General features: G+C 42.2%; 1 protein-coding gene across 4 annotated transcripts in view; it reads left to right on the top strand.

The window, feature by feature from the left end:
- Positions 1 to 25158, top strand: part of TNFRSF13B (TNF receptor superfamily member 13B) — a 38241-nt gene that overhangs the window by 7170 nt on the left and 5913 nt on the right. For all 4 annotated transcript variants that reach the window (XM_017673824.3, XM_017673825.3, XM_017673822.3 and 1 more), the window contains 2 exons: positions 18900 to 19037; positions 21544 to 21789. In XM_017673824.3, the coding sequence (XP_017529313.1) occupies positions 18917 to 19037; positions 21544 to 21789 (367 nt within the window). In that variant the 5' untranslated portion in view covers positions 18900 to 18916. The remainder of the gene's footprint in view (positions 1 to 18899; positions 19038 to 21543; positions 21790 to 25158) is intronic.

Here is a 25158-nt window from a genome sequence, read left to right as displayed (position 1 = left end):
TTTGTTCATTGACAATGGCCTGATGGCTGCCTCCCTCACACAAATGAGTCAACTATTTATACTAGCTATTAAAAGTCTCTGAGCTATTCACTGATAGTTGTTCATATATTTCTGATGATGTAAATTTTGTTCACAGATGAGCCATACATGCAGTGTGATTTCCTTGGAGTTGATAACCTCTCAGTTTTCTCTCCATGTATCAGTCGTTTATCCTCAGCTCTGAGGCAGACCCAGCCTGTCACCTGGCCAAACATACATGCTTACCTACTGTGCACATGGTTTCACTGAAGACATTCCTCCCTCCTTTCTCTGTGTGGGCCAGAACAGGATTCCCTCTGGGCTGACCAGCGACTGTCCCCAGTGGCTTCCTTCACCGTCATTCTGAGAATTTCTGCCTTCACCTCTTTGCTGAGGTGGAACCTATTTTCCCTCCTCTCCTCATTTTTTTTGTTTACCCTCTAAATTTGATGGAACACATCCTCCAGTAGTTTACCAAGAAATGTGTGTGAATGGAAGGTACAATTTTTGAGGTCTTATGTCTCATAATGTCTTTATTGAATGCCACACTTGATCAATAACATGTAGTGTTCTAAACTGAAAATACTTTTCTATCATGAATTTGAAACCTTGTTCCACTTTCTTCCTTCTTCTTTTGCCTTTTTCATGGTAAAATATATGTAGAACAACTGGTCATTTTTGTCATTTTTAAGTGTACAATTCAGTGGCTTTAATTAAAAGCACAATATTTTGCAACCATCACCACTTTCTATACCCAAAACTTTGTCATCATCACAAACAGCAATCCTGTAGCCATCAAGCAGTGACTCCCAATTCTCTCCTCCTTCTGGGTCTCTCTGCAAAGGGAAGCCTGTAAGCCTACTTCCCAGATAAGGAAAACCGAGGTTTTGTGCTGTCCAGGCCCTCTTCCCAGGAGGTCCTGTGGGGACTCAGAGCTGTGCTTCCTTGCCGACAGCCTACTTTGCTGTCACACACATTCTGTCCCTGGACTGTGGTGAATCAATTTTCAGAATGACCTAACAGGAGGCAAGAGTTCCAGGGGTTAGAAATGGCTGTCCCCATGTGATAAACAGAAAACTGAGAAAATGACTAGTCAGCTAAGACATGATTTAGTTCTGACTTTAGCTCCATCAGGGGGTGGCGGGCTACCACCATGAGAATTTACTTTCTAACCCTACAAATTTGTCTAGTTTAGGTAACCCATATAAATGAAGTCATAAAATATCTTCCTTCTGAGACGGTCTTCTCTCAGTTGGCATGATGTCCTCAAGGCACACCTGTACTTCGCTCGTGTTAATAGCTGAATGATATCCCAGTGCCTATACGTAGCACACTACCCTTTCACCTGCTGATGTGTACCGGGGCTTTCCATCTTTGGGCTGTTGTGAATAATACTGATGGGGATGTCTGTGTACAAGTATCTGTTTGAATCTCTGCTTTTGGTTATGTAGGATTCATACCTAGGAGTGGAATTGCTGGCTCATATGGTAGTTCTATGTTTAATTTTTTTGAGGAGCTGCCAAATTGTTTCTCTGGGGGTTGCACCATCTTCCATCCCCACAATCAGGTCATGAGGGTTCCAGTTTCTCCACACCTTCACCAACACTTGTTATTTTTTCCATTTTTCATAGTAGCTATCCTGATGGGTGTGAAGTGGTACCTCACTGTGGTTTTGAATTGAATTTCTCTAATGATTAGTGATGCTTCTGGGCTTATGATCATTTGTATATCTTCTTTGGAGAAATGTCAGCTCAAGTCTTTCACCCAGTTTTGACTTGACTTGTTTGGTTTTTTGTTGTGGACTTTTGGTAATTCTTTATATATTCTGGATATTAATCCCTTATCAGAGATATGATCTGCAGATATTTGCTATCATTCTGCTAATCGTCTTTTCACTCTCATGAGAGTATGTTTTGATATACAGAAGTTTTTAATTTTGATGAATCCAGTTTTTAGGTGTTATATCCAAAATGTCATTGCCAGAAACAGGGGTGAAAATTTTCTCCTGTATTCTTCTGAAAGTTTTATAGATTTAGCCCCTAAGTTTAGGTCACTGATGCACTTTAAGTTAGATTTTGTGTATGTTATAAGGTAAGGGCCCAAATTCATTATTTTGCACATGGTTATCCAGTTTTCTTAGCACCATTTGTTGAAAAGATTATCCTATCCCCACTGAAAGGTTTTGGCGCCCCTGTTCTAATCAAGTGACCACACATGTGAGAGCTCCAGTCTGTTGTTCTGTTCACAGGTCTGTGTGTCTGTCTCTATTCCAGTGGGCAGCTTTTGCTTTGTAGTTAAGTTCCCAGATCAGGAAGTGTGCATTTCCAATATTGTTCCTCTTCGGGATTGTTGTGACTACTTGGGCTCCCTTGCAATTCCATAGTAATTTTTACGATGGGTTTTTGTATTTGTTTTAAAAAGTCATTGGGATTTTGTTAAGGATTGTATTGAATCTGTAGATCACTTTGGGTAGTAATGAACTCAACAATATTGAGTTTTCCAATCTGTAAAAGAAGTATGTCTTTTATTTAGGTCTTTTAAAATTTTAGCCATGTTTTGTAGTTTTCAGTGTGTACTTCCTTCACCACCTCAGTTAAATTTATTACTAAGTATTTTCTTTTTTTATGCTTTTGTAAATGGAATTTTTAAAAAATTTCCTTGGATTGTTCATTCCTATATATAAATACAAGTGATTTTCAAAAAAAATTTCTGATTTTTTCAGGTTTTGTATCCTGCAAATTTGCTGAATTCTTTCATTATCTCTGACAGAGGTGTTTGGGTGTGTGTGTGCAGAATTTTTAGGGATTTTTCTATAAGATCATGTCATCTGTGAACAGAGATAATTTTATTTTCTCTTTTCCAATTTGGATACATTTCTTTATCCTGCCTAATGGCTCTGGCCAGAACTTCCAGTACCATGTTGAACTGAAGTAGTAGAAGTGGGCATTCCTGTCCTGTTGTTGATCTTAGGGGAGAAGCTTTCAGTCTTTCACCATGGAATATGATGTCAGTGGTGGGCTCTTAATACATTGCTTTTATCATTTTGAGGAAACATTGTTTATTTTTTATTATTTTTATTAAGGTATCATTGATATACACTCTTATGAAGAAGGTTTCACAAGAAAAACAATGTGGTTACTACATTCACCCTTATTGTCAAGTCCCCCCCATACCTCATTGCAGTCACTGTCCATCAGTGTAGTGAGATGCCACAGAGTCCCTATTTGTCTTCTCTGATCTACACTGTCTTCCCCATGACCCTACACACACCATGTACACCAATCATGATACCCCACAATCCCCTTCTCCCTCCCTCCCCACTCCCTCCCCCACCCCTCCCCTTTGGTAACCTCCAGTCCCTTCTTAGAGTCTGTGAGTCTTCTGCTGTTTTGTTCCTTCAGTTTGTTTCGTTGTTATACTCCACAAATCAGGGAAATCATTTGGTATCTGTCTTTCTCTGCCTGATTAATTTCACTGAGCATAATACCCTCTAGCAACATCCATGTTGTTGCAAATGGAAGGATTTCTTTCTTTCTTATGGCTGAATAGTATTCCATTGTGTATATGTACCACCTCTTCTTTATCCATTCATTTACTGATGGACACTTAGGTTGTTGCTTCCATATCTTGGCTGTTGTAAATAGTGCTATGATAAACATAGGGATGCATATGTCTTTTTGAGTCTGAGAAGTTGTTTTCTTTGGGTAAATTCCTAGGAGTAGAATTCCCAAGTCAAATGGTATTTCTATTTTTAGTTTTTTATGGAACGTCCATATTGCTTTCCACAATGGTTGAACTAATTTACATTCCCACCAGCAGTGTAAGAGGGTTCCCCTTTGTCTGCATCCTTGCGAGCATTTGTTGTTCCTAGTCTTTTCGATGCTGACCATCATAAATGGTATGAGGTAATATCACATTGTGGTTTTAATTTGCATTTCCCTGATGATTAGTGATGTGGAGCATCTTTTCATGTGCCTGTTGGCCATCTGAATTTCTCCTTTGGAGAAGTGTCTGTTCATATGGTCCGCCTATTTTTAAATGGGTTATTTGCCTTTTGGGTGTTGAGGCATGAGAGTTCTTCATATGTTTTGGATGTTAACCCCTTGTCAGATATGTCATTTACAAATATATTCTCCCAATACTGTAGGATGCCTTTCTGTTCTGCTGATGGTGTCCTTTGCTGTACAGAAGCTTTTTTGCATGATGTAGTCCCACTTGTTCATTTTTTATTTTGTTTCCCTTGCCTGAGGAGATGCATTCAGGAAAAAGTTGTTCATATTTATATTCAAGAGATTTTTTGCCTATGTTTTCTTCTAAGAGTTTTATGGTTTCATGACTTACATTCAGGTGTTTGATCAATTTTGAGTTTACTTTTGTGTATGGAGTTAGACAATGATCCAGTTTCATTCTCTTACATGTAGCTGTCCAGTTTTGCCAACACCAGCTGTTGAAGAGGCTGTCATTTCCCCCATTGTATGTCCATGACTCCTTTTTCATATATTAATTGACCATATATGCTTGGGTTTATATCTGTGCTCTCTAGTCTGTTCCATTGGTCTGTGGGTCTGTTCTTGTGCCAGTACCAAATTATCTTGAATACTGTGGCTTTGTAGTAGAACTTGAAGTTGGGGAGCGTAAAGCCCCTGCTTTATTCTTCCTTCTCAGGATTGCTTTGGCTATTCGGGGTCTTTTGTGGTTCCATATGAATTTTAGAACTATTTTCTCTAGTTTGTTGAAGAATGCTGTTGGTATTTTGATAGGGATTGGATTGAATCTGTAGATTGCTTTAGGCAGGATGGCCATTTTGACAATATTAATTCTTCCTATCCATGAGCACGGGATGTGTTTCCATTTATTGGTGTCTTCTTTAATTTCTCTCATGAATATCTTGTAGTTTTCAGGGAATAGGTCTTTCACTTCCTTGGTTAGATTTATTCCTAGGTATTTTATTCTTTTTGATACAATTGTGAATGGAATTTTTTTCCTGATTTCTCTTTCTATTAGTTCATTGTTAGTGTATAGAAATGCAACAGATTTCTGTGTATTAACTTGTATTCTATAACTTTAATGAATTCAGATATTAGATCTAGTCATTTTGGAGTGGATTCTTTAGGGTTTTTTTATGTACAATATCATGTCATCTGCAAACAGTGACAGTTTAACTTCTTACTTACCAATCTGGATGCCTTTTATTTCTTTGTGTTGTCTGATTGCCATGGGTAGGACCTCCAGTACTATGCTGAATAAAAGTGGGAGGAGTGGGCATCCTTGTCTTGTTCCCAATCTTAAAGGAAGAGCTTTCAGCTTCTCCCTGTTCAGTATGATGTTGGCTGTGGGTTTGGCATATATGACCTTTATAATGTTGAGGTACTTACCCTCTATACCCATTTTGTTGAGACTTTTTATTATGAATGGATGTTGAATTTTGTCAAATGTTTTTCGGCATCTATGGAGATGACCATGCGATTTTTGTCCTCCTTTTTGTTGATGTGGTGGATGATGTTGATGGATTTTCGAATGTTGTGCCATGCTTGCATCCCTGGAGTAAATCTTATTTAATCGTGATGGATAATCTTTCTGATGTATTTTTAATTCAGTTTGCTAATATTCTGTTGAGTATTTTTGCATCTTTGTTTATCAGGTATATTGATCTGTAATTTCCTTTTTTTGTGGTGTCTTTGCCTGATTTTGGTATTAGAGTAATGCTGGCCTCATAGAATGAGTTTGGGAGTGGTCCCTCCTCTTCTACTTTTTGGAAAACTTTAAGGAGGATGGGTATTATGTCTTTACTAAATGTTTGATAAAACTCAGCAGTGAAACGATCTGGTCCAGGCATTTGTTCTTAGGTAGTTTTTTGATTACCAATTCAATTTCCTTGCACTTATTTGGTCTGTTCAGATTTTGCTTTGCCCGGATCAGTCTTGGAAGGTTGTATTTTTCTAGAAAGTTTCTATGAGGATGCATTGTTTTTTTGTTGTTGTGGTTACATGAAGAACATTATGTATACTAGGGTCCCCCCTTCACCAAGTCCTCCCCACAAACCCCATTATAGTCACTGTCCATCAACATAGTAAGATGTTGTAGAATCACTACTTGTCTTCTCTGTGTTGCACAGCCTTCCCCATGACCCCCCCACAGTATACATGCTAATCATAATACTCCCTTTCTTTTTCCCACCCTTATCCCTCCCTTCCCACACATCCTCGCCAGTCCCTTTCCCTTTGGTAACTGTTAGTCCTTTCTTCGGTTCTGTGATTCTCCTGCTGTTTTGTTCCTTCCGTTTTTCTTTGTTCTTATACTCCACATATGAGTGAAATCATTTGTATTTGTCATTCTCCGCCTGGCTTATTTCACTGAGCATAATACCCTCTAGCTCCATCCATGCTGTTGTAAATAGGAGAATTTGTTTTCTTCTTATGGCTGAATAATATTCCATTGTGTATATGAACCACATCTTCTTTATCCATTCATCTACTGATCGACACTTAGGTTGCTTCCATTTCTTGGCTATTGTAAACAGTGCTGCAATAAACATAGGGGTGCATCTGTCTTTTTCAAACTGGGCTGCTGCATTCTTAGGGTAAATTCCTAAAAGTGGAATTCCTGGGTCAAATGGTATTTCTATTTTGAGCTTTTTGAGGAACTTCCATACTGCTTTCCATAGTGGTTGAACTAATTTACATTCCCACCAGCAGTATAGGAGGGTTCCCCTTTCTCCACATTCTCGCTAACATTTGTTTCTGTTTGTCTTTTGGATGGTAGCCATCATTACTGGTGTGAGGTGATATCTCATTGTGGTTTTAATTTACATTTCTCTGATAACTAGCGATGTGGAGCATCTTTTTGTGTGTCTGTTGGCCATCTGAATTTCTTCTTTGGAGAACTGTCTGTTCAGCTCCTCTGCCCACTTTTTAATTGGATTATTTTCTTTTTCTTTGTTGAGGTGTGTGAGCTCTTTATATATTCTGGATGTCAAGCCTTTATCGGATCTGTCATTTAGAATATATTCTCCCATACCATAGGATGCCTTTTTGTTCTATTGATGGTGTCCTTTGCTGTACAGAAGCTTTTCAACTTGATATAGTCCCACTTGTTAATTTTTGCTTTTGTTTCCTTGCCTGGGGAGATATGTGCATGAAGAAGTCACTCATGTTTATGTTCAAGAGATTTTTGCCTATGTTTTTTTCTAAGAGTTTTATGGTTTCATGACTTACATTCAGGTCTTTGATCCATTTTGAGTTTACTTTTGTGTATGGGGTTAGACAGTGGTCTAGTTTCATTCTCTTACATGTAGCTGTCCAGTTTTGCCAGCACCATCTGTTGAAGAAACTGTCATTTCCCCATTGTGTCCATGGCTCCTTTATTGTATATTAATTGCTTGGTTTATTGTATATATATGCTTGGATTAATGTCTAGAGTCTCTATTCAGTTCCACTGGTCGTGGCTCTGTTCTTGTGCCAGTGCCAAATTGTCTTGATTACTGTGGCTTTGTAGTAGAGCTTGAAGTTGGGGAGCAAGATCCCCCCCCACTTTATTCTTCCTTCTCAGGATTGCTTTGGCTATTCGGGGTCTTTGGTGTTTCCATATGAATTTTTGAACGATTTGTTCCAGTTCGTTGAAGAATGCTGTTGGTAATTTGATAGGGATTGCATCAAATCTGTATCTTGCTTTGGGCAGGATGGCCATTTTAATGACATGAATTCTTCCCAGCCAGGAGCATGGGATGAGTTTCCATTTGTTAGTGTCCTCTTTAATTTCTCTTAAGAGTGTCTTGTAGTTTTCTGGGTATAGGTCTTTCACTTCCTTGGTTAAGTTTGTTCTTAGGTATTTTATTCTTTTTAATGCAATTGTGAATGAAATTGTTTTCCTGATTTCTCTTTCTATTGGTTCATTGTTAGTATATAGGAAAGCTACAGATTTCTTTGTGTTAATTTTGTATCCTGCAACTTTGCTGTATTCCAGTATCAGTTCTAGTAGTTTTGGAGTGGAGTCATTAGGGTTTTTTATGTACAATATCATGTCATTTGCAAATAGTGACAGTTTAACTTCTTCTTTACCAATCTGGATTCCTTGTATTTCTTTGTTTTGTCTAATTGCTGTGGCTAGGACCTCCAGTATTTTGTTAAATAACAGTGGAGAGAGTGGACATCCCTGTCTTGTTTCCGACCTCAGAAGAAAAACTTTCAGCTTCTCGCTGTTCAGTATGATGTTAGCTGTGGGTTTATCATACATGGCCTTTATTGTGTTGAGGTACCTGCCCTCTGTACCCATTGTGCTGAGAGTTTTTATCATGAATGGATGTTGAATTTTGTTGAATGCTTTTTCAGCATCTATGGAGATGATCATGTGGTTTTTGTCCTTCTTTTTGTTAATGGATTTTCTAATGTTGTATCATCCTTGCATCCCTCGGATGAATCCCACTTGGTCATAGTGTATGATCCTTTTGATATATTTTTGAATTATGTTTGCTAATATTTTGTTGAGTATTTTTGCATCTACGTTCATCAGCGGTATTGGTCTGTAGTTTTCTTTTTTGGTGGGGTCTTTGCCTCGTTTTGGTATTAGGCTGATGTTGGCTTCATAGAATGAGTCTGGGAGTATTCCCTCCTCTTCTATTTTTTGGAAAACTTTAAGGAGAATGGGTATTATGTCTTCTCTATATGTCTGATAAAATTCTGAGGTAAATCCATCTGGCCCAGGGGTTTTGTACTTGGGTAGTATTTTTATTACAGCTTCAATTTCTTTTCTCGTAACTGTTTTGCTTAAATTTTGTGTTTCTTTCTTGGTCAGTCTTGGAAGGTTGTATTTTTCTAGGAAGTTGTCCATTTCTTCTAGGTTTTCCAGCTTGTTATCATGTAGGTTTTCATAGTATTCTCTAATAATTCTTTGTATTTCTCTGGAGTCTGTCATGATTTTTCTTTTCTCGTTTCTGATTCTGTTGATGTGTGTTGATTCTCTTTTTCTCTTAATAAGTTTGGCCAGAGGCTTATCTATCTTGTTTATATTCTCAAAGAGCCAGCTCTTGGTTTCATTGATTTTTTCTATTGTTTTATTCTTCTCAATTTTATTAATTTCTTCTCTGATCTTTATTGTGTCCATCCTTCTGCTGACATTAGGCCTCATTTGTTATTCTTTTTCCAATTTCAATAATTGTGACATTATTCATTTGGGATTGTTCTTCCTTCTTTAAGTATGCCTGGATTGCTATATACTTTCCTCTTAAGACTGCTTTCACTGAGTCCCACAGAAGTTGGGGCTTTGTGTTGTTCTCATTTATTTCCATATATTCCTTGATCTGTATTTTAATTTGGTCCTTGATCCATTGATTATTTAGGAACATGTTGTTAAGCCTCCATGTGTTTGTGAGCCTTTTTGCTTTCTTTGTACAATTTAGTTCTAGTTTTATACCTCTGTGGTCTGAGAAGTTGGTTGGTAGAATTTCAATCTTTTTGAATTTTCTGAGGGTCTTTTTGTGGCCTATTATGTGGTGTATTCCAGAGAATGTTCCATGTGCACTTGAGAACAATGTGTATCCTGTTGCTTTTGGATGCAGAGTTCTATAGATGTCTATTAAGTCTACCTGTTCTAGTGTGTTGTTCAGTGCCTGTGTGTCCTTACTTATTTTCTGTCTGGTGGATCTATCCTTTGGAGTGAGTGGCATGTTGAAGTCTCCTAAAATGAATGCATTGCATTCTATTTCCTCCTTTAGTTCTGTTAGTATTTGTTTCACATATGCTGGTGCTCCTGTATTGGGTGCATATATATTTATAATAGTTATATCCTCTTGTTGGACTGAGCCCTTTACCATTGTGTAATGTCCTTCTTTATCACTTGTTACTTTCTTTGTTTTGAAGTCTATTTTGTCTGATACTAGTACTGCAACACCTGCTTTTTTCTCCCTATTGTTTGCATGAAATATCTTTTTCCATCCCTTGACTTTTAGTCTGTGCTTGTCTTTGGGTTTGAGGTGAGTCTCTTGTATGCAGCATATAGATGGGTCTTGTTTTTTAATCCACTAAGTGACTCTATGTCTTTCGATTGGTGCATTCAGTACATTTAGGTTTAGGATGATTCACATTTAGAGTGATTATTAAAAGATATTTACTTGTTGCCATTGCAGGCTTTAGATTCTTGGTTACGAAAGGTTCAATATTAGCTTCTTTAGTATCTTACTGTCTAACAACTCACTTATTGAGCTATTATAAACACTTTCTGATGATTCTTTATTTCTCTCCCCTTATTCCTCCTCCTCCATTCTTTATATGTTGGTTGTTTTATTCTGTGCTCTTTTGTGTTTCCTTTAACTGCTTTTGTGGGTAGTTCATTTTATTTTTTGCCTTTAGTTACAATTTGGTTGGTCTGCTTTCTTTGCTGTGATTTTATTTTCTCTGGTGACATCTGTTTAGCCTTAGGAGTGCTTCCATCTAGAGCAGTCCCTCTAAAATACCCTGTAGAGGTGGTTTGTGGGAGGCAAATTCCCTCAACTTTTGCTTATCTGGGAATTGTTTAATCCCTCCTTCATTTTAAAATGATAATCTTACTCTTATAAAATAACTTATTCTGATAAACTTATTCTGGATACAGTATTCTTGGTTCAAGGCCCTTCTGTTTCATTGCATTAAATATATCATGCCATTCTCTTCTGGCCTGTAAGGTTTCTGTTGAGAAATCTGATCATAGCCCGATGGGTTTTCCTTTGTAGGTGACCTTTTTTCTCTCTCTGGCTGCCTTTAATACTCTGTCCTTGTCCTTGATCTTTGCCCTGTTAATTATTATGTGTCTTGGTGTTTTACTTTTTGGGTCCCTTCTGTTGGGAGTTCTGTACACTTCCATGTTCTGAACAATTATTTCCTCCCCCCCGCCGTTTGGGAAAGTTTTCAGCCATTATTTCTTCAAAGACACTTTCTATCCTTTTTTCTCTCTTCTTCTTCTTCTGGTACCCCTGTAATGCAAATATTGTTCCTTTAGGATTGGTCACACAGTTCTGTTAATATTGTTTCATTCCTGGCAACCTTTTTATCTCTCTCTGCCTCAGCTTCTCTGTGTTCCTGTTCTCTGATTTCTATTCCATTAGCGGCCTCTTGCACCTCATCCAGTCTGCTCTTAAGTCCTTCCAAAGATTGTTTCACTTCTGTAATCTCCTTCTGGACTTCATCCCTTAGCTCTTGCATATTTCTCTGAAGATACATCAGCATGATTATGACCTTTATTTTGAATTATTTTTCAGGAAGATTGGTTAGGTCTTTCTCCTTCTCAGGGGTTGACTCTGTGATTTTGGTCTGGATCAAATTCTTCTGCTTTTTCATGTCAATAGAGGTAGTTTTGGGGAGCTGGCTTGTGTGTTCGCTGGGAGAACATCCCTTCTCTGTTGGTTTGTGGCCTTCCTCTCCTGGGAGAACAGTGACCCATAGGGGCTTGTGCTGGGCAACTGCATGCAGATGGGGTGTCTGATTCTTGCCCAGCTACTGTGGAAGAACTCTGCCTGGTTGCTGTGGGCATGGCCACTGCCGCTATGGCGCAGTTGTGCCAGAGGGGGAATGGGCAGGAGGTTGTTTATAACTATGAGGGGCCTCCAAGCTGCACTGCCACCCAGGGGGCTGGGGTGCCTGGAGTTCCCCGGGATTTGCAGTTACTGGGCTGATTGTGTCGGGGCGCTTCCATCCAGCTGTGAGGCTCCTGTTCCTTTACGATGTTCAAAGGGCACTCACTTTTCTTTGTCCCAGGGGCGCCAACTTCAGGGACTTTCTCACAGGTCTTATTGTCCTCTTCCCCTCCGCTCCAGTGCAGATGACTAGGGCTGGGTATTTAGCAGTCCTGGGCTCCCTCTCCCTCCCTGCTCCGACTCCTCTCCTCCTGCCGGGAGCTGGGATGAGGGGTGTGCTTGGGTCCTGCCAGGCCACGGCTTGTATCTTACCGCCTTCACGAGGCGCTGGGTTCTCCCAGGTGTATATGTAGTCTGGCTGTTGTCCTGTGTCTTCTGGTCTCTCTTTTAGAATAGTTGTATTTGTTGTATTTTCAAAAATATATATGGTTTTTGGAGAAGATTTCTGCTGCTCTACTCATGCCGCCATCTTGGCTCCTGAGAATGCATTGTTTTTCATCATGAAAAGCTGTTGAGTTTTGTCAAGTGCTTTTATGCATCAACTGAGATGACAGTGTAGTTTTTTCCTTCATTCTGTTAGTATGGTATATAGTATTGGTTAGTTTTTGTATGTTGAGCCATGACTGCATGGGTTATGGTATATAATCCTTTTAATGTGCTGTTGGATTTGATTTGATAACATTTTGTTGAGGATTTTTGCATCTATATTCATAAGGCGTATTAGTCTGTATTTTCTGTTCTTATTATGTCTTTACTAGGCTTTTTTACCAGTGTTATGCTGACCTCATAGGATGAGTTAAGAAGTGTTCCCTCCTCTTCAATTCTTTGGAAGGGTCTGAGAAAGCTCAGTGGTTAATTCTTCCTTAAATGTCTGGTAGAATTCACCAGCGAAGTTTTCTGGGCCTTTCAGTTCAGAGGTTATTGGTCTATTCAGATATTTAGTGTGTGTGTGTCAGTTCTTATAGATTGCATGTTTCTAAGAATTTGTCCCTATCCAATTTGTTGATGTATAATTGTTCATAGTACTCTCTTAATCTGTAAAATTGGTATTAATGTTCCTGCTTTCATTTCCAATCTTATTACTTTGAGTCTCCTCTCTTTTTCTTAGTCTAGCTGAAATTTTGTTATTTTGTTAATCCAGTCAAAGAACCAACTTTTGGTTTCATTGATTTGCTCTATTATAGTTTTCTATTCTCTATTTATCTCTGCTCTAATCTTTATTCTTCCTTTCCTTCTGCTAGCTTGTTCTTCTTTTTCTAGTTCTTCAGTTCTCTAGTGAGTTTTTCTCATTTCAGTTATTGGACTTTTCAATTTCAGGCTATGATTTCAGAATTTCTCCACATTTACTATAAGCATTTACAGCTGTACATCTCCCTCCCAGCATTACTTTCACTGTATCCTATTATGTTTGGTATATTGTGTTTTTGTTTTCTCTTACCTCAAGATATTTTCTAATTTCCTTGTGATTTCTGCCTTGGCCATCAGTTCTTTAAGAGTGTGTTGTTTAATCTCCACATATTTGTGAATTTTCTAGTTTTCCTTCTGTTATTTTTAGTTTCATTCCATTTTAATCACTTTGAATGATTTTGATCTTTTTAAACCTACTTAAAATTTGTTTTGTGACCTAACATCTGTCCTATCCTAGAGAATGTTCCATGTACACATCAGAAGAATGTGCATTTGGTTAATGTTGAGTGTAGTGTCTGTATGTATATGCTATATAATTGGTTTATAGTGTTCTTTCAATTTTTATCAATATATACTGTCCTTCTTTATCTCTTATAATTTCCTTTGATTTAAAGTCTATTTTGTCTGACAATAATATAGCCACCTCAGCTCTCTTTTGGTCTTTATTTGCATGGAATATATTTGCCCATTGTTTTTACTTTCAAACCCATGTGTTCTTTTATCTAAAGTCTTTTGTAGACAGCATATAGATGGATACTGCTTTCTTTATTTTTATAAGACTTTATTAAAGTATCACTGATATACTACAATCTTATGTTGGTTTCAAATACACAACACCATGGTTCAACTTTCACCCATATTATCAAGTCCTCACCCCCTCCAATGCGGTCACTGTCTATTATACATAGAAAGATGTTATGAGTCATTAATTATATTCTCCTTGCTGTGCTACCATCCCTGTGACCTACCTACATTGTGATTGCAAATTACAGTTCCCCTTAGTCCCCTTCTCCCTCCCCACCCTGTTTTCTTTTTTAATCCAATGTGCCAATCTTTGCCTTTTAAAAGGGGAGGTTAGTGCATTTACTTAACATGATTACTGATAAAGAAGGATTTACTTCTATCATTTATCTGTTTGCTGTATGTATTACATGTTTTCTGTTATTCAGTTCCTCCATTATTGCCCTTTTTTTGTACTTAATGATTATTCTAGCATGCCATTTTGATTCCCTTTTTCTTTCCTTTTCTGTACTTTTAAAATTATTTTCTTAGTGGTTGCCTTGGGAATTACAATAAACACCTTAAAACTTTAACAACTTAATTTGAATAACAGTTTCAATAATATACACTCTATTTGTGTACCTCTGTCCCTCCTCCCCATTTATAATGTTATTGTCACAGATTACCTCATTATACATTTTATACCCACTAACATACATTTATAATCATTGTTTCATGCATTGGCCCATTAAATCATATAGAAAAGAGGAATTACAAACCACACAAAAAGCACAACAACACTAGCTTTTATATTTACCTATGTATATCTCTACCAATGTTCCTTGTTTTTTCTTATTGCTTCAAGTTATGTCTAGTGTACTTTGATTTCAGCATGAAGAACTCACTTTAGCATTCCTTGTATGTTAAGTCTATTGGTAATGAACTCCATCAGCTTTTGTTTATCAGGAAATGTCATAATTTCTCCTTCATTCTTGAAAGGTAGTATTGACAGGTATAATTCTTGGTTGACATTTGTTTAAATTTCAGGAGTTTAATAAATACATCATTCCACTGCCTTCCAGCCCCCATGGTCTCTGAGGAGAAATCTACTGTTAGTCATGTTGATGGTCCCTTGTATGTGACAAGTTGCTCTCTCTTGCTGCTTTCACAATTCTTTGTCATTGGTTTTGACAATTTTATTACAACATGTCTCAGTGTGGGTCTTTTTGAGTTTACCCTGCTTGGAGTTCAGAGAGCTTTTTGAACATGTATAGTCACATCTTTCTTAAGATCTGGGAAGTTTTCAGCCATTATTTCTTCCAATGTTTTTTATGCCCCTTTTTCTCTCTCATCCTTGTGGAACTGCATAAGCATCTGTTGCTACATTTGAAGGAGTCCTACAAATGCCTCAGGTTCTGTTTATTTTTCTTCATTCCTTTTTATTTCTGCCTCTCAGAGTAAATAATTTCAATGATCTTATCTTGAGATTCACTGATCCTTTCTTCTACATGCTCAAATCTGCTGTTGACCTCTAGTGAGTTTCTCTCATTTCAGTTATTGGACTTTTCAATTCCAGACTTTCTGTGTTACCATTTTTTATAAACTGTTCTTAGAGCAGTTTTGTGTTAAGAGAAAAATTGAGTAGAAAGTACAGAGAATTCCCAAATACCCTACACCCCTACATATGCACAGCCTCCTTTACTATCAACATCCTGCACTAAAGTGGTAATTTGTTACAACTGATGAACCTATGTTAAAACATCATCATTGCCCAAAGTCTATAGTTTACATTAGGGATGACTCTTGGCATTGTACATTCTATGGGATTTGACGAATGTTAATAACATGTATCCATCACTATACTATCCTACAGAACAGTCTGACCACCCTATAAGATTCCCTGTGTTCTGCCTTTCTCTCTTCCTCTCTGCTAAGCCTTGACAACCACTGATCTTTCTGCTGTCTCTGTAGTTTTGCCTTTTCCAGAGTGTCATATAGCTGCAATCAGACAGCAGCCTTTTCACCTTGGCTTCTCTCAACAATATCCCATTTAAGGTCCCTCCATGGCTTTTCATGGCTTGATAACTCATTTCTTTTCAGTGCTGAATAAATTCCATTACTTTGATGTGTCACAGTTTATTATCCATTCACCTACTGAAGGAAACCTTGGATGCTTCCAAGTTTTGGCTCCTTTTTTACAACTTCTATCTATTTATTCATATCTTCATTTTGTTCATACACCATTTTCCTGATTTCCTTTGGTTTCTTGTCTATGGTTTCCTTTAAGTCACTGAGTATATTTAAGACAGTTGATTTAACATCTTTGACTAACATTTCCAATGTCTAAGCTTCCTGAGATAGTTTCTGTCAAATTCTCTTTTCCTGTGAATGTGGTGCATTTTTCTGTTTCTTTGTATGTTTTATAAGTTTTTTAAGAACTGGACATTGAATATTATGTTATAGAAATTCTGAGAATCTAATTCTCCCACTCCTCAGGGATTGCTGAATCTTGCTTGTTGAGGGCTGGGGTCCATTTGTGACTTTTCCAAACTATTTCTGCAATATATGTATTTCTTGCATGTGGTCACTGAAGTTTCTCTTCCTTTATCTCTGCAGTCAGCCAGTGACCCAACAAAAATTTCCTTAGAATCTTGCTCCAAAGGGAGGGAGAAGAATACTGTCTTTAATTTCCTGAAAGCCTCTTCAGCCCTCGTAGATTGAAACAATGGCCACCAACCTCTGTGCTAGCCCATCAGCAATCAAAAGAAGCAATTAATACTCAGAACACGGTCCTCATTTCCCTTCTAGGTTTGAGAAAGTTGCACCTGGAACATAAGCAGTTGTCTCTAATGCTCCCAACAGGGGGCTGGTGAGTGGTAGCCACTACCATGCAATAGGCTGAAATGCATTGAAATCCCCAAACTCCCCAAATTTATCAACCTCTTCATCCAATTCCAAATAGTTACTTCAGACAGTTGCTGCCAACTTGGTAGCTGTTAGGTGGAGGGGAAGATTTCTGAGCTCACTTCTCTGCTGTCTTCCCTGACATTGTTCTCTTCACATCCCACCTTTGATTTGAGATGCTTCCTAACTAACAAAGCTCTGTGGGTGACCTGCTTATTCTCAAGAAGATTTTAGAATCTGCTCTCACTCTCTGGTGTTCCTAAATTTCATCATGGTGGGTTCTGGTTTATGAGAACTAACTACACCAGATACCTGACTGTTCTTTGAATCTGGAAGCCAATGCCCTTCAAATCTGTTTTCTCTGGAACTTCCATTAGCCAGCCTTTGGACCTCCTGAAATGATTCCATAATTTTCATACATTTTCTCTATTTCCGGGGAAATTTCTTCACTTACATCTTACAACTTTTCTACTCATGTTTTTATTCTGGCTTTTATATTTTTTATTTCTAGTCATTCTTATTCTGTAATATTCTTTGTCTTTAAAAATAGTACACCATTCTTTTTTGTGAACGTAAAAATTCTATCTTTCTAAGGATATACATCATCACTATCGCTGCCTTTGAGCTTTCTTCTGCTCCCTGCATTGTCTCTGCTGGCTCCAGCACATTTCTCTGGCTTCCCCTTAAGTTCTCTTTCCTGTGGAGGCTGTTCTCCAACCTCAGGGGGTCCTTGGCTGCCGGCTCACGGTTCAGACTGAGGCACTAACAGCGACTGGACTTTCAGGGTAAACCGCAGGGCTGCAAACGTGGAAGCTTGGCTCTGGGGCAGCCAGGCGGCAAGCTGGTCATTTGCTGGAGAGCATCTCCCGCTTGGTGCCTTCAGGTCTCCTTTCCTTTGGCTCGGTTTCCCCTGAACAGTCTGCTGATGCCCTGCCGGTTGCAGAGTGGGGAAGGAGACATTTTTAAAGACCTAGCCACAGCACTCCTTACAGAGCAGCTAGAGGGAGGATGGCCTTCTTGCTGCTGTTTCTGAAATCCACCAGTCTGCCTGGCGTGGGCATCTGGCTGGGCCTCAGGTCCTCTTCACGTGAATTTCCATTGCCTCACCCCGCTTCCTCCACTGCCAGAGATACTCGGTGCCTCCACATTCAGAGACTTCTGAGGTTCTGCAGCTTCCCTCTCCCTGTGAGCATCAAAGTAGAGAGCTCTTCAACTGAAGCCGGTCACCCAGTCCACCTGCCTTCCATATTTCAAAATGTTGCTGTAGTAACATTCTTTAGTTTCTGTAGGAATATTCTACTGCTGTAGTGATTCTTTCATTCTATTTGTCTTTGAAGACAAATATCTTTTCCTGTCCTTTTAGTAGGGTTTCAACAGTGAAGGAAGATAACCCAGGTGTTTAAGCTGTCATGTTAAACACGGAGCCCCTGGTCTTTTCTCAGCTTACTTTCATTAAAAAATAAATGAATGTCTTTCGAAATGTTTAGAAAGAAAAGGTGTTGGAGACTCAAATAACACGAAGACAGTAAATTATAGAAGAGGTGATGTATTCGTGTAATGGAAGACTCAGCAATACAAAACAAATTGCTGATAGAGCCTCGGTGGTGCTGAGTCTCAGGTATCTTGGGAGGCTGATAAAACCAGACACAAAGGTCCAAAAATAGGCACTATTAACGACCTAGAGCGATAAAAGCCTGAATAGAAAGTCACGTCCGGGAGTGGGTAGTGGATGGGAGCGGGTCTAAGAGAGTGTTCGCGTGCAAGAAATGTCCTGCACTTTGCTGTGGGCGGCAGTGACACTGGTGTATGCATATGGAAAAATTCATCAAGCTGAACATGTAAGATTTGTGCACTTTGCACATGTCACTATCTGTGCCTCATATAAGAAAAAGGGAAGGAAATGGACATTTATTGAGTGTTTGCTAGACACTAAGATCTGCTTTTGTTTTTACTCAATCATTTAGTGATCACCTACTATGTTCCAGGTACTTTCTAGGTTCTGAGGACTCAGCTATAAATAAAAGATTAGAGTCCCTGCCTGCATGACGCTACCTACAGTCAGTGGGGCAGACAGCATCAAATAATCACCCTGATAAAAGTGGAGTGGCAATAGTGACAAGCAAAGGGCATATCAGTATGAAGAAGAGTATGTCTGGTTTAGGGAGAGTTCAGAAAGGCTTCCATGAGGAAATGAAGCCAAAACAGAGATCTACAGAAACGGGAGGAAATGACCAGCCAGGGAACAGGGAAGAAAATGATTTCATGCAAAGTGAAAAGCATGTGCAAAGATCCTGTGGTAGGAAGAGGCATGGCATGTGAAAGAGGGCAGAGAACAGGGCCAAACTGGACATGGCTGATGCAAGAGAAGGAGCCAGACGACAGCCAGAGTGGGAACGAGAGCAGGAGAGGCCACCTGGTCCCAACAGGCAGCGGGATGTCAACTGCCCTTACACATCCTGCCTCTCAGCTCCACAGGGCCTGCAGATGGGGATGGCCATGGAGCCCTGCCCTGAAGAGCAGTACTGGGATTACCTGCTGAACAACTGTGTCTCCTGCAAAACCATCTGCAGCCATCAGATTCCACGCACCTGTGCAGCATTCTGCAGTGAGTTCTGCGGCCTGAGCCCTGGGGGCTGGACCGCCCTGCCTTCCCCATGGGGTGCCTGAGGAGGGGGTAGTGGAAGGAGATGTACAGTGGGGCAACCCTTTACCCCTCCATCTTTCTGCTCTGGCCTCACTGGTCTCCTTGCAGTTTCTTGAATATGCTGTGTCCTTACCTGTCTCAGGGCCTTTGCACAGGTTGTGCCCTCTGTGTGGAGCACACTTCCCCTTTCTTCTCCCCTCAGCTCCTTCCTACCCAACCTTCAGGTCTCAGCCCAAATGCCTTCTCTGACTGCCAGTGAAAATTAGGCCCTTCTTCACCATCCTCTGTTCTAACTTTTTGTGGAACTTTTTCTTATACAAAATATCTAACAGAGACAGTATATAATAAACCTGTGCCTACCCACCATTAGCTTAAAAAAATTCTGCCTTTTAATTTCCAACCAATTTTTTGTGTATCTTAAAGCAAATTCAAGAACTCATATCATTATACCTGTAAATACTAGATCATGAATCCCTCAAAATATAACCTCAATATCTTACCACTCCTAGCAATGATTTTTTAACATTGTCTAGACTCAGGCTATATCCAATTTTCAGATTGTCCTAAAAAATATATTTTTCCTGCTGTTCTTTGTCATAACTTATTCTTCTCCTTGATGGAACTTATCACAATTTTATTGTGTTCTTTCATGTGTTTTCGCCTCATGTCTGTCTCAGCCACAAGACTGTGGGCTCCTTTCCTTACTTGAGCCTAGCACAGTTCCTTGCACATAATGCTTCATAAATACTGGCTGAGTAGAGCTCAGAGAGGCTGAGTCACTTGTCCAAGACAACACAGCATAAATAGCAGAATAGTTAGGGTTTGCACCAGGACTCTATGACTCCGAAACCATGACTTTGAACCACTATCCATTAATGAAGTAGAACATTCACTGTGTCATTCCACAAATATTCATGGTGCTCTCAAGCCCTTTGAAAATAGGATTTTGATATGACCCTTCAAGGGGGTTCTCATCTAAAAGGAAAAATGAATACCATTTAAGGTAGAAGTGTAAAGTCCTATAAACCCCACAGCTGGAAGAGACTACCTCTTGCTGATGGGCTGGGGAGCAGGGAAGTACCCCTGGAAGAAGTGCCCCTGAGATGGATTGCTAAGAGTTCGGAGATGCAGAAGTCAGATGAGGGACCATGTGGGCAAAGGCATGGAGGAGGGGGAACACGGTAGGAAGTGTAAGGCTCAGAGGGGAGGCATGTGAGGCCAGGCAGTGAGGGCTGGTGGTGTGGGGTGTTCAGGCACCACCTGCTACAGCCGCACAGGGGACCCTGCGCTGGGGAGGAGGCCGCAGAAAACCCCAGGAACACCGTCACCATCGGGCAACTTCATCTCATGAGTGGTGGTGTCAGTGGAACCTCTGGGCAGGGGCAGGACAGGGCGGGGGCAGGTCACTGGTCCCATCAGGACCCTCTGAATCTCCCCTGAGGTCCCAATTCCACCATCTTTCTGGTCTTTTTCTTTAGTCTGTCAAGGACATAAGGATTGGTGTGTTTGTGTTACAAAAAAGGTGCAAATCGATAGTCTACTTTAACCTTCCATTAACTGAGTGTTTATTATGTGTCAGGCACAGTGGTGGGAACTTAGAAATCTTAAGAAGTCAATATTATTACTTCTCTCTTAGAAATGAGGAAACTGAGATACAGAGCATTTAAGACCCCACGACCTGCAAGTGGTAGAGCTAGGGATGCCCCCAAGTCCATCTGGCTTTGAAATCTGTGTTGTTAACCTCTATCTTGCACTGCTTCTGAACCGTGCCCTTAAAATCCCCTATATGAGCTACCTTTTCATATACATAGAATCTCATGTTCAAGGTAAGGGGCCTTTCCCTGTGGGAGTACGGATTCCTGTCACGCACTCAGAGTTGCCCTCTTAAGGCAAGTGTAGTCGGGCTTAGGTTTGCTTGGCTTCTGCCCCCTGGCACTGATGCCTGTTTAAGCTCCGGAATTCTCACTCTTTAAGACAGAAAAAACACTATTCATTTGAGCTTTCCCAGCTTTCTTTTAACCCCCTCCTCTGGCTTGCCAAGGCAGATTCTGGCTTTCCCCTCCAATTCTAATTTAATATGAAAATGCAAGTAAAAAACTTATGTGACAATGTAATAACCTGGGTATCAATTTTAAAAGATAACTAGAAAATTCTCTTATGTTTAGAAACTAAGAAATGTGCATTTAAATAACCCATAGGTCAAAGAAGAAAGAATGAAAATTAAAAACATTTTAAACTAAATAGAGAAAATATACTATACATCAAAATGTGTGTGATGCAGCTAAAACAGTATTTAGAAGGCAATGTATAGCTTTACATTTGCATATTGAAAAGGACCTGAATTACTCTGAAATTACTTTGGGGGAATGGATTGTGATTTTTTTAAACTCTGATGCCCTCTGAGGCCAGACCCACAGCTCCCACAGGACTCTGTCACCCAATGGCACCACCCATTTCTGTCTCTCAGAGTCCCTCAGCTGCCGCAAGGAGCAGGGCAGGTACTATGACCAGCTACTGAGGGACTGCGTCAGCTGTGCCTCCATCTGTGGGCGTCACCCCAGGCAGTGCACACACTTCTGTGAGAGCAAGTTCAGGAGTCAAGTGAACCTCCCACCAGAGCTCAGGACACAGAAGACTGGGGAAGCTGAAACCAGGTCGGACAACCTTGGAAGGTACCAAGGATCAGAGCACAGAGGCTCAGAGGCAGGACCAGGTAAGCCATCTGAGGTTGGTCTGCATGAAGTCTGAGGGTCAGAATGGGTGGAAGGCCAGGCACCAGGCCTATATAAGGAGGGTGTGCAAAGCAGGAAGTCCAGAGTCCAGGCAAAAGAAGCCAGGAGGTCATCACAGGACAGAAAAACATTTAGGCAAAATATCCAGAAGTCTGTGGACAAGAAGGAAGCAGAAGAAAAGACCTGGTCATTGAAACCCTTTTAACGGAGGCTGAATGAGTTCTTAAAACATAGGGTAGCAAGTAACCAGCGGGACTGACCTGTGAGCAAGAGCTGATTCCATGGAGACTTCCTGAGGGTGAGAAGGAAAAGTATTACAGACTGAGCTTGCCGGGGGTGGGGTCGGCCCTTTGCATACGGTGAGAGGTCCCTTGAACCAGGCATCTACTAAGTGCTGAGCATGGCAAATGGTCCGATTATTCTCCCATAAAGCCCCTCTTGACTTACCTACCTTGCTCTGTAGTGCCAGAACGGATGGATGGCAACGCCATGTGGACGCATAAGTACTTGAGGTGATGTTTACACGGCTCTTGGCCTGTCAGTGGAGAGGCGAGGCCTGAAGTTCCCAGGGCGCTGTTTGGCTGCTCTTCCTTGGTCACTTTCCTCATGATGACATCATTTCCACGAGTCCAGGCCCTAGCATCAAGATGTCAATGGGCAGGCACGTGTGCCCCGATACAAGGGGCTGCCCAACACTGGGCACTCTGCTCCGTTAGACTGTTGTCGCTTACTCTTTTCTGCTCGCTTGTCAGCAAGCTGTGCCCATATAACAAACAGCCTCAGACTCAGTAGCTTATTATTCCTCAGGAGTCTGGTGCTTGGCTGGCTTAGCTAGAGATGGTTCTGCTCCAGGAGTCGCCCGTCCGCGTTCTGGAAGCAGCTGGCCAGCGAGGCATATCCTTCTCATGGTGGGGCAAGAGTCTAAGAGGCTCAGAGGAAATACACAGGCCTCCTGAGGCCGAGGCCAGGAATGTGCATTAATCATCGCCATTGCCTCCCACTGTTCAATTTACATAGCCAGCCAGATCCGAGGAGGGGACCTCTCTTCCTCTTGGTGGGTGGAGAGGCCAAGAGTTTGTAGACACGGTGAGTTTGTGGCTGGTTTTAATCTATACCTACCTCAAAGGGCTCTCACGATCTCATGTGACTTTGGATTTTGATCACATAAGACCATGCTTGCACTTAAGAGTCCTGGCTGGGTGGAAAGAGCAGAATGTGGGTCCTTTCCTGGGTTGGGCTGTATTAGCTTCCTGTGGTGCTGTGACACCGTGCTGGGCTTATATCATAGAAATGTATCCTCCCACAGTTCTGGAGGCTGGAAATCTGGTGTCAAGGTGTGCAGGGCCACGCCTGCTCTGGTGCCCTAGGGAAGGCCCCTGCCTTGCCCCTTCTGGCCTCCGGGGCCCACGCGCTCCTGGGCTGCTGCAGCATGCTGGTCTCTGCCTCTGCCGTCACATGGCTTCTCCGCGTGTCTGCCTTCTCAGGACACTTCTCGTGGCAGCCAGGGCTCACCTTGATCTAGGGTGATCTCATCCTGAGATTCTTAACTTGTTTATACTCCCAAAGGCTCTTTATTACCAAACAAGGTCATATTTGCAGGTGCCAAGGAGGAATCTCTTTGGGGGGCCACCATTCAGCTCACTACACAGGGTTGGCGGAGGGGACCCACAGGGACCAAGAGCTCTGGGCTGGGTCCCCCAGAGGGAGGGTGATGCCAGCCTTGGAGGCAGCCAGGACCGCCACATGGATGCGGAGCCTGGAGAACTTGGACTTCCTTGGCCTGCAGGGTGGTGGTTGTGGTCACAGGAGTGGAAAAGTTCCCCGGGGACCTGGAGGTGTGAGGAGAGAAAAGGACTGAGGGGGACACCTACGTGGGGGCTCAGAACCTGAAGGGGCACAGAGGCCCCACAGACATGCGGGGAAGGAGTGGTGGGGAGGCCCGAGCAGGGCCTGGAGGGCTGTGGGTCCACAAAGGCCAAGGAGGGAAGTTCTAGGAGGGGTAGGCGGCACAGCCGAGTGGGATGCAAATGTCCACCAGCTCTGGCCACAGGGAGGTCAGGGGCCCCTGTGAAGGGCCATTTTCAGGTGTCCCCAGGTGGAGGTGCCCTTCAGGCAGGGAGCCCTGCCATCCTTGGGGCAACAGGCTGGCCTCTACCTCCCCGTTCCCTGACTTCACCTCCTCATCTATCTGTCCCTCAACATCTTTCTGGAAATGTCCTAATTCCATCTGTGAGGAATGCGCAGGGGTCAGGGAGAGCAGAGCCGTCCTCAGGCCCCTTTGTTCCCCAGAGTACGGGATGCCGGCCTGGGCCCCAGAGCCCCATCGGGCAGCATGTCAGAAGGCAAAGGAGGAGAGTGTAGGGGAGTCGAGGGACACCAGACAGGGGGTGCGAGGGCTAGAGGCCAGAGGAAGGGCTCACAGGAAGCACAGTGGGTGTTTAAGGACAAGAACAACTAACAACCAGGTTAATGGTTTGCTGGCCATCCTCGCAGGTGGGGAATGGCCGTTTCCTCGTTGGGGCTGAGCATCTCGGGGACGGGGTGACACCACTTCCGTCCCAGGAACCGCCCAAAGTTCCCCTCCATCGCAGCGAGCTGGACAGGCAGCCTGGCTTGTGTGTGTTCATCCCAGGGTGTAGGCTGTCTGTGTCCCGACTGCGCCAGGCAAGGTCCCAGGCATGTGCCCTCTGCCTTCCCAGGGCTGAAGTGGAGGGTCCTGGACAGAGGTCCCCAGTGAGACCCACTCGATAAGACGTGGGGAGCAGAGGGTGACACATGACCTGGAGGTGGAGAAAAGGAGGCAAGCGTCTGGGGAGATGAGGGGCAGTTTGTGGGGCTGAGGGCGGTTTCCTTGGTTAACTGTAGAGGTGATGGGCATGGCCCAGGGCCAGGCAGAGGGGCTGGGCAGGGGCAGAGGGCAAGAGGGGCGTGGGAACCCGTCCTCTCAGGCCCCCGCACTCTCAGGAGAGGCAGCCCCTGGGAGACCACGGCCTCGGGCCCCCTGGTCCAGAGGCGGTGGAGGGCGGAGTGGAGGACGTGGCATTCTAGAAACAGGCGCCACTCCCCACTGTCCAGAACTTGTCTCCCAGAGTGATGGCAGCCGAGGATCACACACACAGAGGAGGTGGGGGTCTTGAGAGTGAGGCTCACACACTGCAGGAAGCCCCCTCTCAAGAGTGAACACTCGACGGAGCGTCCCCAGCAAGCAGCGCACCCGGAGGAGGGTGTCCAGCACGCGGGGTGGTCTTCCACATGGACTGGCCCACAGGCCGTGCAGGGAGTCCCGCGAGGGGGAGGTGCAGAGAGTCTCCTGAGCCCGGGCCTTAAAGAGGCCTCCAGCCTCGCTACTG

The sequence above is a fragment of the Manis javanica genome, chromosome 4, assembly GCF_040802235.1.
Source record: "Manis javanica isolate MJ-LG chromosome 4, MJ_LKY, whole genome shotgun sequence".
Lineage (NCBI taxonomy): Eukaryota > Metazoa > Chordata > Mammalia > Pholidota > Manidae > Manis > Manis javanica.
The sequence above is the reverse complement of the archived record's forward strand: the minus strand, read 5'-3'. Positions and strand labels throughout refer to the sequence as shown.